Below are 16,491 nucleotides of genomic sequence, written 5' to 3' on the forward strand. Positions count from 1 at the left end.
TCTCTTTTATTTTGTAGTGTTTAGACTTGTTTTTATTCCCAAGAATGGGGCAGCTAGTGACTGCAACTCATGTCAGACTGAAGTATCAATAAAAGAAAAAAATAAGAACAGTAGATCTCTGCCTTTATTAGTTAAAACTTATCACACATTTCTCTAAATACAAAGTCTGAAACTTCAACGAAGGAGAGAAATGCTTCCTAAGTGCGTAGTGAAATATGACAGCCCTACAGGATGCTGCTGCCATAGAGATTGCAAATTATATTCAAGACCTGAATTAGAAGAATGCTTATTGCAAACTCCAGCATTCACAATATAGTTAAATGCCAGCACAACAATTGTTTTTGTGTGCAAAGGTAGAGTATTTAATGAAATAATGGCAAAGAATTCATTGTACAAAAGATCCCATTTATAATGTCTCCATCTTAGTAAGGAAAAGAATGAAAGTATAGAGATATTATCAAGTATAGTATACTTATATATAATAGTAATATTTACATACATATTTATGAAGAGTGGAAATACAATTGCCCAGGATAATCAGATTGCCCTAAACACAGAATTATCCCTTGAAATCCCTTTCTTCACTCTCTGTCATCAAACTTCTCCAACATTAAGTGGCTATGATCAAAGTCTACTGAAAATACCCAGCTGAGACCACAGCTAATAAAGCCAATTTTTGCCAATGGAAAAATACATAAATTAGGGGGGAAAAAATCCAAGGAGATAATGCTTTTAAAGCAGTTGAAAATCTATCTGACAAATGAAGCAATATATTTTACTGTGTTAGGAGTAGTTACGAAGAAAGAAATATCCTATCAATCAATGAAAAAAAAAACTCTTTAGTCGTGCTCTTTCCCCAGCAGCAGCTATAGAAGATGACATAAGGAGAGTTTGGCCTCTTTCTGTCATGTCTGCTCCTTGCATTCTGCCAGTGTCCACAACTGCTACACTAGGGACATAAAAATTTTTAAGCACAGATCTTAAAAACTTGATAGTCCATGTTCAGTAGCCGTATGATTACATGGAGTAGAACAGTCTTCAACACTATGAATTTGTTATTATTGTGGAAAGAACAGCTAGATTTTGAGCCATCCATATTTTTCAGAATGATGCTTGCAAGGAGTTGTATTTTCTTCATTCTCTATTCCAGCCTTCGCATGTATTACCCCAAAAAGGGTTCATTTAGAACTGCCCACTTACATTTCAAGAAATCAGCCAAGGTGGACCCAATGAAATAACAATATTTTCCAAATCTTACAGCCTTCAGTACTCATATATCCCATACTTAATTCATCTTATGTTAATCAATATGTATTAAAATGTATTTGTTTATACACAAATTTAATATCATGGTTCATGCCTATATTGACTTCAAACAATATAATTGTAAGCAAACTTCTTTCCATAAGTAGACATAAAGAAATTCTTTTAAAATAGTCAGCAAAACTTTTAATATTGACAGGATATTACCGTACATAGATTGAAAGCATTTGCTATAGAGCAGTTTCATAAAGAGTACATAATGCATTAGCAAATAATACCACCTGTTTCTGCAAGACCGAAGTGTTACCTTATGTTCTCGTTCTCAATTCTTTTTCTTCTCACAACCTGCCAAACATGTGCTGTTTGTAGGAAATTAGTGACATTACCTCAAAAAATATTTTTTCCTAATTAACAGTCAGATCCTATAAAGATAAGAAATGAATGTATTCAGCCCCATGCAGGACTTGACCCTAAGTCTTATTGGCAACTTTCAGTGGTTTATTCTGCTTTTGACAATCCAGGCTTCTCTGTGGATGCATCTGCTTCTTGCAGATCCAAGTCTGCAAATTCTTGCTCTATAACTGGCTTCAATATTTTCTCGATTTGTGTAAGTCTTTTTTTCAGTTTCTGTTGTGCAGCGTCATACTCAGCCAACAATCTGGCAAACTTTGTTTGTAACCTGTCCATTGCTCCTTCCATGTAGGTGACTTTCTCTTCCAGATCTTTAGGATCACTTCCTAAGTTTGCAACTTCAATGTCCAGCAATCCATCTTTCATTAGGATTTGCTTTCCTTTTTCTTCCAGCATAGCCTTGGCATCTGGGTATTCTGTTAAAGCCTCCATGAGATCATCTTTAGACAGACAAAACAAGTCAGAGTATCCGATACTTTTAATATTGGCTGTTCTTCGGTTGCCAGCTTTGCTACCTTTGATATTAAGAATGCTGATTTCTCCAAAATAGCTGCCATCACTTAGGACCACAAATTGAGTAATTCCATCATCAGCAACTACTGCCAGCTTGCCTTCTTTGATAATGTACATCTCTCGTCCAATATCTCCTTTTCTGCAAATATAATCTCCAGGACTGTATACCTGTGGCTGGAGTTTCAAAACCAGTTCAACCAACAGACCAGCTTCACAGTCTGCAAAAATACGAACTTTTTTTAGTGTTTCCAGGTGAACATTGATTGCAATCTCTGCTCTTAATTTATCTGGCAGATACTTCAAGACTTCCCTTTCATCCACAGCCTTCTTGTTTGTCCACAGGTAGTCAAACCACTTTATAACTCTTTTTTCCATGTCTTTACTCACATTCCGAAAGTGCATATACTGCTTGATGGCATCAATCCTTGCTTGAAACTCTGCTCTAGCAGCATTCATGTTGGAGATCATGGAGCCCACATTACCAACAATTGTAGCAAAAATCAATACTCCAACCAAGAAGTCGACGACCACAAAGAAATACTCAGAATCTCTTACAGGAGGGGGTGTTTCACCGATAGTAGTCAGGGTCAGTGTTGACCAGTAGAGACTGTAGACATACTTTCTAATGAGACGGGCAAATTCAGGATCAGAGGTGTTGGGGTAGACCCATGTGTCAGCCCCAAATCCAATGGCTTTCGAGATCGAGTAGTACACACAAGCATTCCAATGAATAATAATCACAATGTACATGACAAGGTTAGAGATCCTGAAGATATTTGGGTAGTTTGTCCTTGTTTCTGTTCGCTGGAAGAATTCAAACATCCGAGCTACTCTGAGTAGCCTGTTTATTCTCAATTCTGGGTAATTCAGTCCTAACTTAAAGTATAAGATATCAGTTGGTATGATTGACAGAAAATCTAATTTGAATTGAAAAGATGCCTTATATTTTTCTCGAAGCTTTTGTTCTTCTTTCACCAGAAGACCTTGCTCCAGGTAACCTAAAATCAAATTGTAATTAAAAAAAAGTGTTACAACCTCAACTGTATTGTGTTTAATGTTAATCCAAATATACTTCAAAAAATATTTTAAGTGCAAATTCCAGATGGTACATAACTTTTCTTACCTTTTAATAAAAAAATTCTTATTTCAAAATATTCAACTTTGTTCTATATGGTTCAACTTAAGCTAAATTATAGTTTGAAAATTAAACTTTTCTAGCACTGATTTTTTTTCCCTCCACTTTTCCATTATGGTGAATATCTGAAAAAGAAAATGCAACCCTCAAAAAAACTCCACAGGGAAAGTATTTGAACATGGGAATTCCAGTTCCATATTTAGTTTATCTACTCAGTAGCTCTGGAGGTAGGATAAGATTTTAAAAGAAACAGTTGCAGCTGAAGCAAATTGCATGTCTTGTTTGCACAGTAGTCTTGAAAATCAAGAAAACATTTCAATCTCCTTAAATACAGAATCCAGATATAGGTGCTAGTTCTTCAGAACCCTTGATTTTCACTTAGCTACATCACACGTTAACTTTGTCTTGCTGAGGCAGCTGCAGGCAGAACAGCTTGCATCTAGCTTACCTCAGGCTTTATGTATACATGTTTCTCCTATTTTTATAGGTCAGAGATTACAGTCTTTCAGAGATCTCTCTCAGTATCTTTTTTACTATCACACCTCCTCAAGGATACCCAGGTAATAAGGGTAGTAGTATTCTAAATATTTGAACCCACATGGCATAAATAGGTGAAGAGGAATAATTAATAATTGAGTATACTTACCTGTTCTTGTCCGTACAAACATGTCAGCAATGTAGATGACATCAGAAACATAGTCAACAATAAACCATACCGCTAAGTAGTCGTGCTGAAGCTCATCAAAACAGGCTCTGAATAGGAAAAGACAAAATTAAATTACCATGAATTGAAAATAAAATATTTGCATGAAGTCACTAATAAGTAAAATATTTTTAATCTATTTAGGGACAATATAATTTGCCAGAAGTTTTATGTAGTCATTAAAACAGTACATCACCTAGCAATAATCATGGTCCAGTTGTACATGACAGGCATTGTGATGCAAAACAACCAATTGTAATACATATTTCCTGCTGGATCAATAATGAAAATCTCTTTCTTCTCCCTAAGTGATAGTCAGGCAAAAATAAAACAACAAACAAACAAAAGGAAATGTAATGAGAGACATAAAATACAGATAACAATTTTTGAGGAATGAAGTATTCCAGAAATTGGTATTGTAAAATAAATAGCCTTTATTAAAGTTAAGTTTCCTTGCTTGAATACACAGAGAACATGAAGCTGCTTGTTAGGTGTGACTTAGGATACAAGTTTTAGAGCAAAATCATATTGGCAATCCCACTTCAGTTTACACTGGCACATGTAATTTCAATCTTTTAAAGTTACTTTTAATGGTTTCCTACCCAGTTAACTATCTTATCTGATAACTGACTTAATCATATTTCAAAAAATAAAAGGATTATGTGGCTACTACTCATGTTTAAAGAAGTGAGAAAAATTATTACTTTCTCATTGGGAAAACTCTAGCTCTGAGAGAGATGAAACATTGGCATAGTTTACATAAAGAAATCAAATAACATGAAATCATACAACAGAATTTCCTGCTGCTTTATTTTAAGTTTCTCTTCCCTGGCCAGAAAATTTTGAGTTCACCAAACAAAAGATAAAGCAAGAGTTTACTTGATGCATGTACCCTTATGTGTGGAAGAGATTGCTTTACACTGGCACATCTTTTGCTTCAGGGTGTTATCCAAAAATATTTGATAATCACAATACAAAGGAGAATTTTCTTGATTTTTTTTCAGACCAATTCCACACATGCATATATCTATTGTCCACTTATGAAGTTAAATCAAAACAGATCTGCTCTAGGGAGAACAGGAGTCTGAACACTCATTCACAAGCACAGAATGTCCATGAATGGATTTGATTTTACATAAAAAGCTGTTTTGTTAGACTAACAGGAGGACTTGAATGAAAAATACTTACTCATCTTTATTTTCTTTGTTCTTGGACTTATCTTTATTTTTGTTTTTCTCCTTTTTGTCCTTGTTCTTCTTTGTTTCTCCATCCTTTTTTCTTTCTGACTTGCTAAGAGATAGATTTACATTTTCAGTTGTTACAGCCTAAGTTAAAACATATTTGGAAAGAGATTAATATCTTAGAAATAGTAGCAGTATTAGTCTTTGTCTTACCTCTTCTTTTCTTTTTTCTTTTTCTTCTCCTCCCTAAGGAAAAGAAAAATATGATAGGGTCATGGGATGCACATACCTCTTGCTTCCACATTTGTTTGAGTCATCTGAATTCAGTAAGGATAACATTATACTTGGGTGTTCGACCTTCAGAATTGTTTTGCTTACTGTATTCACATAGCACTACTTGTATTTAAAATTAGTAGATGTAATACCAATAACTTTAGTATTGAGAATGATCATCGTAATTGATGTGCATTAAATTAAAATGTACGTGCGATCTCTTTTGGGATTACTTGACTGTCATAACTTTACAAAGAACTTATTAAATATATATCAATCTTCTTCATTGCTGCTTAAACAAACAATATTGCAGTACTCTCATTTTATGAAATGGCAAAGATACTTACTCGCCTTTATTACTATTGTTGTTAATATTGTACTGTGCAAATGCACTGGGTAGATACCACTGCCTGGGGAATAGCAAAACAACAGAGTTACATGATATCTGCTGAAATACAAAAAAACAAAAACATTTAATCTATATTGTCACAGACTGTTTCTCACCATTTTAATCATGGGCTAAGGTATCTAAGGAAATTGCAAGAACCCAGATTTTAATCCCCTAAATATTTACAGTAAATAATATATCATGATCTTAAAAAATTAGAGGGTAAAAAAAATTAGATGATGGCAAGTGCCTGTGCTTAGTTAATCCTATTCAAATTATCACAGAATAAACCCCAAAGAGACATAAAATAGTATATTTAACATACCTGTTTTCCCTTTTCTCTATCGGTTTAGGATCGTCACTGGTGTCTTGCACTACCACACTGGGAACAACTGAATGGGAGTAATGGGTCTCAATCACTCCTACCCTCATGGTGAAGTTTGTCTTACCTTGGGTAATTGAAGAAGACTAATTAAAAAAAAAAAAAAAGAATCAAGTAATTTCAGAACTAGCACAAGTAACAAGCAAATTTTTTCCTATAGATGAATCCTTTATATCCTTTCTTCCCCTAAACCCAGCAACAGTATTTTCAGTTTCCTTTCTCCCATAACATTCCCAAAAGACAAGAAAGGGCACTGTGTGCTTTAGTGTGTTGAAGCACAGGCAACTACTGCTAAAGAGAATGTAAAACACATCTTTCTCTTAGAGGAAGCATTCATTTAAGTCTTTCTCTTTAGTCTGAACACATAGTTTGAAAATATTTAGACAACTGTGTTTGAAAGGTCTACTGCCATTTCATTTGGTTTTGAACCAAAAGTCGAACACTGTATCAAGATGGATAAACAGGTTAATGCAGAGGTGACATCCTGAAAACTAGACTAGAAAACATCCACTGTTTTTATGTCCAAAGAAACGTCAGGATATCTGATACCTGACATTTGTACTCTGTTGAGAGCAAAGAGTACTTTCTGTAACTAGAAAGTTGACTTGTGTAGTAGAGTCTCCTTACTCATAAAACACATAGTATATAAATAAGTAAATAGAAATGCTAGTGGCTGTTCATGTCTGTTTTGTTCATCTCAGTATTCAAAAACTGAAAATATTATGGAATACATAACTAATGTAGTACATTCAAATGCACAGTCTTTCTATCACTGGAGTAATTAACTTCTGCTCTCCCTTTTTGGTACTTTTCTTACAATTTTGTCAGTTATATCTTCTCGTCAATGAGACTGTCAACTCTGCAGGCATGAATCGTGTCAACAAGTGTGATCTGCTTTTGACAGGGCAATTTAGATGGAATTATGAAACAAATGCTATCCATGGTAGAAACAATATCCTTGTGCATGTGAAATCAGAGTATAGGGATGTATGTAAGCCACAAACTGTCAAATGAGTGGCTGTACCCATGATAAGTGAAGTCAAATGCCATAGAATGAATCAGCCTTAAAGAAGGTACTTACATTCTGTGGTCAAGCATACTGCAAAAGAGAAGCAGGATGATACAGCTGCTGTATTACTGCCAGACTTACCTGACTTTTCCTAATTAGTCAATGAAATAAAAAATATTCCTCTACAGGAATAGGAGAGGAAAACCCATGTTCCCAGCAGTCATCCAGCAGCCATTGGTTATGAATGATGGATGCCCCCACCCTGGAAGTGTTCAAAGCCACATTGGATAGGGATTTAAGCAACCTGGTCTAGTGGAAGGTGTCTCTCCCCATGGCAGGGAGTTGGAACTAGATGGTCTTTAAGGTCCCTTTCAACCCAAACCAGTCTATGATTCTATGATAATATGCAATGTTCTACAAAACAGAAAGATAAAGATTGAAGATTAAGATGTGTTTTTCCACAAATAGCTCTAAATGTACTCCAGAATTGCTGGTCAGTCTTCAAATGCTTAAGAGCAAGGAGCAGGTTTAAGATGTTGCATAAAAAGATTCAAAGTTTCTAAGACATAGTGAACATTAGGCTAGGCTTACCAGGAGCCTAAAAGCTGTAACAGGGTTTCCACAGACTTACTCCAAGGATAAATTGTGTTTGAAAATGTGAAGACTTATAGTATGCCAGGTTGAATTAAGCAGCTTTAAATCTGCTTACAGGTGTTCTGAAAGCTTTGCTAATGCTGGCACACAAAATTCTATCCTGCTTTAAGCCATATCCTCGACAGAGCCATACTGGAGTCTGCAGAGCTCACAAATAATGGTGCAAAATAAAGCCACGTCCAGCCACTTCCAATCAAGCAGCACCAGACAAATGTAAATGTATTTGTCTCAAGGGAAATAATTCCTCCAGCAGAGTAGGCTCTAAACCAGTCAGTTCACATTAGGACTCCCAGTACCATTATTTCTATATAGGCACTCATTTTTCATGTTTATCTTTGCTGTTTGAATCTTCTTTAGTTTCAAGAGCAAAAAGAAAAAAAGTCTTTGACTTTGTGCTATCCAGACACAGTGATTTGCTGATGTACCAGAGGTTAAAGATGATGAGAAGTATGGTAAAACAGGACATGTCTACAAATTCACACCCATCCAGAGTATGTAGCCAGGAGGCTGAGGAAAAATCTTTATCCTCTACATTTTCCTGTTCTTCAGGCAAAGAGGATTTTCTGTACATTTTTGCAAATAAACAGATTCCCCTGCCTCCATTACTGTCTGTTGTAAGTGGAAGCACAGTGAGGTGCTTTGTGTCCTGCTGATGGAGCTGTGGCAGCCATCTTTGTAGCTGTCCTTGTAGGACTTGCTGGGAAAGAGAAGGTGCCATCTGGGCAAGACTGGAAACTTCGTCTTACTGAGGCACTGGAAGCATCAAGTGAAATTGGAAGTATTTACTACTCTGTTGCTCTCAAAATACTAAATTTTAATGTCAGGCTCAGGTGACTGCTGCACTGGGCTGTTTCCCTCATCAGTGAGTCAGGATATGTAGCACAAGAATATCTTCAAATTCCATTAGTCTCAAAGCAAATTGTGGAGGGTTTACAAATTTTTGAGTCTAAGACACAGAAATGTTAATGTGGCACATGCCTGATGCAACATACACAGTATTTACGGCTGGTTTGGGGACTGCAGTTACCTTATTACAGCCTTTGTGTGACAAAACCCTGACACTGAGAAAGGGGCCAAAATGTCCTGTTAAACTCAGCAGGTCCAGAACTCACCTTAATGCATTTTTAAATTGCATTACAGAAGGTTTTCAAACAGTATTCAGATGGTTTTTACTAAATTGGATCACTACCATGTTTCCTATTCTGCAGTCACACACATTTTTCTTAAACTGATACAACAAATTGTTATTACAGCTTTTATTGTAGTAGTCCAATGTTTATTTTCACATTATCAAATTTAGGTAGTAAGTTTGAAGGGTAATAAAAATAAATGTCTACTTTAGAGGTATTTTAGGTTTTTACCATATTGTTTTTACTGTTTCATCACAGTAAAAACTTCCTTTTACCATCTTGGATTTTTAAATGTGACTACTATGATAAACAACTGAGTTTTCCAACATTATGACCTAAAACCTAACTATATTCATTACTATACATCAAAATCGTTAGGTGTGCAAGAAAATAAAAGCACTATTAACCTTTTACAGTATTGTAGTGAATGGAAGATCAGCTTCCATCTCTTCTTCTCTTTTTATTTTAGCTATTTCTCACATTCTTACTGTCCCACCATATTTACTTCTCTGGTCATTATTTCTGGAGAGAAAATGCTTTAAATAAGGATATCCAAGAACAGAATTTTGTACCATATAGAGAACTAGGGTTTTCTTCACAAAAAGCAGCAAAAAAAAACACATTATTAATATTAAAATCTGCAATGTGTTACAGCAAAATCTCTCTTCCTAACATGCAAAGAGTCCTTAGCAGTTCTACTATGAGCAGTTCCATCAGTGTGCATGCTTACCTTGGGAATGTAATCTGTTGCTTCTAACAGCAGTTTCAGTCCTTTATATCAGCCACATTTCCTTACTACATAAGCAGAGCCACCACGAAAAGCTAAATATGATCAACATTTCATAAATCAATCCCTTATTGATGGATTTCTCAAACAGCCAGCCCCATGTGCAGTTCTCTCAGTTATTCCAAGGAAGGACATGGCTGTTAGAGGAAGATTTCCTCTACCTAGTGATGGATTTTGAGATTTAGAGAGAGATGAAAGTGACAGTGGTAGTCAGTATTATCCCTCACTGGAGCAGAAGCTTACTAGCCCCATCAGCAGGCACAAAAAGTGACAAATGATGAAACATATTCTGTGCTAGACTGTCTTAAACAAACAAAAAATAAGAAAAAAATATTCTTGTAAATTACTATATATTAAGTATTGTCTGCTGGCCCATTTTCTTAATATTGCAGATGCTTTTTTACAGCAGTAACAGGTCTTTTCTATAATAGATAATACAACACAAATAGGAATTTTCTGTTTATTTTAATATATTTATCATACTGATGAATAATAGAAATACCATTTTAAACTACTGGAAGTTCTTAAGTAATTTAACATAACTTTTACATTACTATTTTGGTGGTTTTAAAAGCCCATGGATTGTGAATATGTATTTAGTGGAAAATGCCATGATGAAGAAGTTTTAAGACACTGAACTGATCTTCACATTTGGTATGGATTATGACTGTGCATAATGGTTTGCAAAGTAGCTGCAGTCCTTCTGCATTACAAATGTGCAAGGGTTCATCTGTCTGGCCACAGTGTCAAAAAAATCCCCAAGAGGATCCCAGTGTACTGAGAAAGGAATTTGCATACCTCAGCATTCGCTTCTGGATATGTAAAAACAAGGAAAATCGATCTCTCAGGAGCTTGAGTGACTGATTTTTTAATCTGGCATGTTTTACATGGCCCATTTTGGGGGACTGGTGGAAAAAAACGCAAACAAACAACAAAAACCACATTGCTGAGGATGAAACCCAGTAGCTAAAAATTTTAAGTATCAAAAGGAGTACATGTTCAAATTTGAAACTGTATTTTTGTCAACTGAGACACAGCTAAGATTACTGAAGTAGTTTTTTAACTTTGCTTCACAACAGACAGTAACCAGGAAAGCAGTCCAGTTCCTGGAACCCAACGATCAAGACATGTTTGTTTCAGTAACTAAAAGCAATGCCATTAGCATTCATATGAACCAACTTCAGTCTTGCAGCCCAGATGCCTGGGTGGTCATTCATAAGTGGATTGACACATGGATTTAATCACAAACCCAAAGTGATGTTCAATATCACAAGTCAGCCTTCTAACCACAGAAACAAATTAGACACACCTGCTGCTATGACTTTCCAACCATGAAGACAGTTCATTTTCTACACATTTGAATGCACATTTGAAACATAAAGAATAAAAAATATTTTTAAAAAGACAGTAATGGGCAATGAGGACATGCATTACATTATGCCCAGTCGCAGCCAGGTATACAAATGTACACTAAGGTATCCAACATAACAAATAGACAGATAAGTGAATGACCTAAATCCTGGCATATGGTTTCACTGTTGTCTTTGAAGGGCTGAAATACAGCTTCCATCCTAGCATCATAGATATGGAAGGAAGCTTGGAAGATAGAATCATAGAATCATAGAATAGTTAGGGTTGGAAAGGACCTCAAGATCATCTAGTTCCAACCCCCCTGCCATGGGCAGGGACACTTCACACTAAACCATGCCACCCAAGGCTTCATCCAACCTGGTCTGGAACACTGCCAGGGATGGAGCATTCACAGACTCCCTGGGCAACCCATTCCAGTGCCTCACCAACCTCACAGTAAATAATTTCTTCCTTATTTCCAGTCTAAACTTCCCCTGTTTAAGTCTGAACCCATCACCCCTTGTCCTATCACTACAGTCCCTAATGAATAGTCCCTCACCACCATCCCTGTAGGCCCCCTTCAGATACTGGGAGGCTGCTATGAGGTCTCCACGCAGCCTTCTCTTCTCCAGGCTGAACAGCCCCAACTTTCTCAGCCTGTCTTCATACAAGAGGTGCTGCAGTCCCCTGATCATCCTCGTGGCCCTTCTCTGGACTTGTTCTAACAGTTCCATGTCCTTTTTATGTTGAGGACACCAGAACTGCACACAATACTCCAAGTGAGGTCTCACGAGAGCAGAGTAGAGGGGGAGGATCACCTCCTTTGACCTGCTGGTCACGCTGCTTTTGATGCAGCCCAGAATACGGTTGGCTTTCTGGGCTGTAAGTGCACACTGAAGCTGGCTCATGTTCATTTTCTCATTGACCAACACCCCCAAGTCCTTCTCTGCAGGGCTGCCCTGAATTTTCTTTTTGCCCAACCTGTAGCTGTGCCTGGGATTGCTCTGACCCAGGTGTAGAACCTTGCACTTGGCATGGTTAAACTTCATGAGGTTGGCATCAGCCCACCTCACAAGCACGTCAAGGTCCCTCTGAATGGCATTCCTTCCCTCTAGCATATCAACAGAACCACACAGCTTGGTGTCATCGGCAAACTTGCTGAGGGCACACTCAATTCCATTGTCCATGTCAGCGACAAAGATGTTAAACAAGACTGGTCCCAACACCGATCCCTGAGGGACACCACTCGTTACTGGTCTCCAGCCAGACATTGAACCGTTGAACACAACACTTTGAGTGCGACAATCATGCCAGTTCTTTATCCACCGAGTGGTCCACCTATCAAATTGATGTCTCTCCAATTTAGAGACAAGGATGTCATGTGGGACAGTGTTGAATGCTTTGCAAAAGTCCAGGTAGATGACATCAACTGCTCCACCCCTGTCCATCAGTTCTGTAGCCCCATCATAGAAGGCCACCAAATTAGTCAGGCAGGATTTCCCCTTAGTGAAGCCATGCTGGCTGTCACCAAGCACCTTGTTGTTTTCATGTGCCTTAGCATGCCTTCCAGGAGAATCTGCTCCAAGATTTTGCCAGGCACAGAGGTGAGACTGCATCCAACTCAAGATCACTGCATCCAACTTTATTGAATCAGAATCAGTTTTACTTCTGTCACTCTCATGGATTTTTGCCTGGTTTGCAGTCTTAAACTCCTAGATTGGGTGGATACCTTTGTCTGAAAGCTTTAGATAACCAGCCAAGCCAGGCAAGTCTACCTCGTGTCTCTCAACCTAGTACAAGCTGCAATGGAGTTGATACACCTCTTGATGCTGGTGGAGAACAGTTAGTTTTCTTTTAAAATAAGCCAGCCTGTAAAGCAACTCTAACTTATTTTTTATTATTTGATTTACTGTGGAATTTTTCAAAGAAGTTCTCAGAGGAAGATGACTGCTACTGGGCCAGAACACGTTCCTTGTCTGACAGAGGCCAGGATCTCATTTTGCAAGAAGTTTACAGGACAAATTCTGGGTGAGCTCAACACAGTGGTCTTAATTCTACCCCCCTTTAAAATGTAAAAAAAAAAAATTACATAGTTGTCATTGACTTCACTGATAATTACATTAGTTTAGCATCAATATCTTTTTCTCGGATATTTTTCCTGTCATTCCATATTCCAGTGAAGTAACCTTGACTGATGGAAGAATGACCGCCCTAGTGGATTATTGTTTACTAGGCCAGCTTTAATCTTATTTCTGTATCTTGCTTTGTCATCATCTGTAATTCTTCTCAATCCTATTAAAACTACCTTTAGTTTCAGACACCTGTAACAAAACCACTAGATACATTATGCATATGTATTTATTTATAAAAAATCAGGTTTTAATGTACAACATTGCCTTTCAGTTACTGTGTTGTAGCTGTGTACATAGATGAGTATTTGGATTGGGACCGCAGTTTTGGCAGGCTTATTTTCTGCAAATACTATTCTGTCTTTTCTAGTGCTGGTGTGATTTCTGCGGTGAATGTCATGTTGGAAGTGCTGTAGCTGAGAAGGCTCCAGGGCTTCTGGCCTATTTAATGCTCTTTTGGGTAGACTGGTGTTATGGGGAATTTAGTGTCATGAAGCACAATCTGTCTCGATGAGGCCTGGTGACTGGAAAACCATTAGTGCAAACAGTATTTCTACCAGTAGGTGGTACTGTATTTTCACTTTATTGTAAAATGGATCTGCCCTGGGAAAGCACATTGAAGCATTTCTTAGCTCACCAACAATCCTCATGGATGTTTCACTTTAATCTGGAACTTTCCCTACATGTATATTTAGTCAGACATAATTTTTCAGAAGTCCAATTCACAAAGCAGTAAAGAGATTGATGAAAATGTCAGTGAAAATCAAAATATTCTTCATGTCACATCCAGATAACATGCTCTTTCAGTACTTTCTAGGACTAGATTTGAAATGTGAAGCTGTCAAAAAAAATAAATTAATATCACACTGTACATGAATATGTATTTAACTTTTGGGGAGAAACTCAGGTAATGAACGTATTAATTTTTAAATCTTAGATTCAAATAAATACTGAACTAGGGGGAACACTATATATCTTTATCTCAAAATGGGTGCTTGATGGAGAGGGAAGAAGCAATTCAAGATGTGTGCTGGTGTGTTAGATTCCCATATGCAGACAAGACTGGAACTGGAAAGTAGTGGATAGACTTCAAGCCTTCTTTGGTCATGAGTGCTATCTGGCACACAGTGCAGCACCACACAGCGTACTAAAAGACTATGTCATAGACTTTTAACAGCAACTTCCAGTTTTTGCATGACTGCTCTGAAAAGGGATTAGCACTCCTGAAATGTCTGTGGACAGGACAAGTGCTGTGTGTAGTCATACCCAGCAGTTACGTGTGTGCGCTGAGCTGAACACGCAATGAGGCTGTCCTTGTGCTACACAGATTGGGGTAGCTTCAGATGTCTCTTCTCCTCCTAATCTGGAATCTGGAAGGAGCAGGGGGACTGGCCCACTAGAAAACTATGGAAAAAAAAATGGAACTTCATTCAATAATATAATTGAGATAACGAATAATTGTGGTGTCCCTGCTGGAGTGCCAGCAGTTCTGAGCTAGTTAGGATTTCTGTTTAGCAGAATTTTATTTCAAGCTAAAATAACATAGGAAATCTGACTTGGCTACACACAGCAATGGTACTGAAATGTTTACATTTACAAAAGGTGATTCAACTGAGATTAGTTCTACTAAAAAGAAAATCATCAATATATGATATTGTCACTGATAACTGTGGTAGAAAATGCATTGTAGTTAAAATAGGTTTGATATATCTAGCCTTGCTTGTCTTTCATTCATTGAAGTAAAGTAGGAGTTAAGGTGGCACTATCTGGGCATTTTTAAGGCAAAAAGTATAGGACTAATCTCTTCACAGAGAGCACAGCAATCTAATCATAACTGCAATACGAGGCACCCTTTTTTGCCTTAGTTGCTCCTGCAGGTCTAGACTAAATCACCAGCGTTTGGGGCAGGTGGTGTTCCTCTGGTCAGCGCTTCACTCTCAAATCTAGCTCAGTAATTTTCGTGTGGCTGCGTGCCAGCACAGGTAATAAACCCATCTGTAGCTGCTCTATTGAACGGAGCTCATGTTTGGACCTTGTTGGGTAGCAGCGACTGCAGGCAGAGAAGAGTAGTGCAGAACAGGGAAGTTGAGCAATGGTCACAGGACTTCAGAATGTTGTAAGCAACTTTCCTAACTAATAAATAGCTCTTTCTTCATGTCTGCATGTGGACTAGCTGCATGGTGAACAGTTTTTCTCACTGTGATGAATCATCATCTTTATTATTTAAAATTATATTATTAAATACTGCATAATAAGATATAAGGAACTCAATATATACGTGTGTAAGAGACACCCCCCTCCTCCCCTAAATTAAAGAATTTATTACAAAGCCAAGAAGTCACACAAACTTTAAGTAAGTCATTCATGGCTAACACAGAGAGAAGATGGGTTTTATTAACATATAAAAATGTGGTTTCCAATTACTATACTATATATCAATGTAAAAGTATAAAGTTGGCTAGATATGCAGTGCTTCTGTTGTTGTTGAAAACCAATTATTAAAGTCAGTGCTTGCTTAACAGTTTTAGCAAATCTTTCATTCATTGCATAAGTAACAGAATTATAACATCTCTTGCATTTTCCGCATGTGATGGAAAACAAAAATATTACAATAACAAAAAAAGGCATAGTAGGGTTTTGTAACATCCTTATTTCTCTTTTGGCAAAACGAGAACTGCCACAAAATCACTTTGTTATCGCTTGCATACTGTTACTTCATATACAAAAGGCTGATCTGTACTTAGCCATAGCTGGCATGTCTCTCCTGAAATAAATGGAGCTGTGCTGATTTGCATTAACTGATGACTCAGGCATTACTCGAAATCAGTCAGAGCTGCTGCTTTGAATGGTAAACTAACATATTTTTTATGTCAGATGATAAGATTGTGTATCAGGACTTTATTTTCTTTCCCATTTGTCCTTTACATATCATCCAAATTAAAGTATATCAATGTTGATAAATTACTTTGATGTAGTTTTATTCTTCCTAGCATTGTCTCAAAGCTCTTTAAAACAAGTTGAGTATGAAAAGTACTAATCATCAATAAAGTATACATGTGAAGTATACCCACTACCTTCTGTAATTATATCTTGCACATCCTTTATGCTTGTTGATTGACTTGGATTGTTAGCTACAAGTTTTTTTGTGATTTCATATTTTTTCTCGTAAAAAAAAGAGTTTTT

The 16,491-nt window shown here is 37.0% G+C and overlaps 1 protein-coding gene across 1 annotated transcript; it reads right to left on the bottom strand.

The window, feature by feature from the left end:
• Positions 1–1,761: 1,761 nt before the first annotated feature.
• CNGA1 (cyclic nucleotide gated channel subunit alpha 1) lies at positions 1,762–6,299 on the bottom strand. The gene is made up of 7 exons (XM_005149175.2): positions 6,188–6,299; positions 5,827–5,893; positions 5,420–5,452; positions 5,214–5,315; positions 4,222–4,329; positions 3,969–4,075; positions 1,762–3,185 (listed from the first exon to the last, which is right to left on the bottom strand). Exons 1-7 carry the CDS (start codon positions 6,297–6,299, stop codon positions 1,762–1,764), a joined length of 1,953 nt encoding a protein of 650 aa, XP_005149232.2.
• Positions 6,300–16,491: the final 10,192 nt, after the last annotated feature.

Source organism: Melopsittacus undulatus, chromosome 7 (assembly GCF_012275295.1).
Source record: "Melopsittacus undulatus isolate bMelUnd1 chromosome 7, bMelUnd1.mat.Z, whole genome shotgun sequence".
NCBI classification, from domain to species: domain Eukaryota; kingdom Metazoa; phylum Chordata; class Aves; order Psittaciformes; family Psittaculidae; genus Melopsittacus; species Melopsittacus undulatus.

Bases quoted from the DNA above. Each gene is read 5' to 3' on its own strand.
- CNGA1 (XM_005149175.2), bottom strand. From the start codon at position 6,299: ATGAGGGTAGGAGTGATTGAGACCCATTACTCCCATTCAGTTGTTCCC. The intron at 5,894-6,187 runs TTAAATATACTA...TTTTGCTATTCC, and splicing joins GAAAAGGGAAAACAGGTATG to CCAGGCAGTGGTATCTACCC. The intron at 4,330-5,213 runs GTAAGTATTTTT...ACTATCACTTAG, and splicing joins AACAAAGAAAATAAAGATGA to GGAGAAGAAAGAGATTTTCA.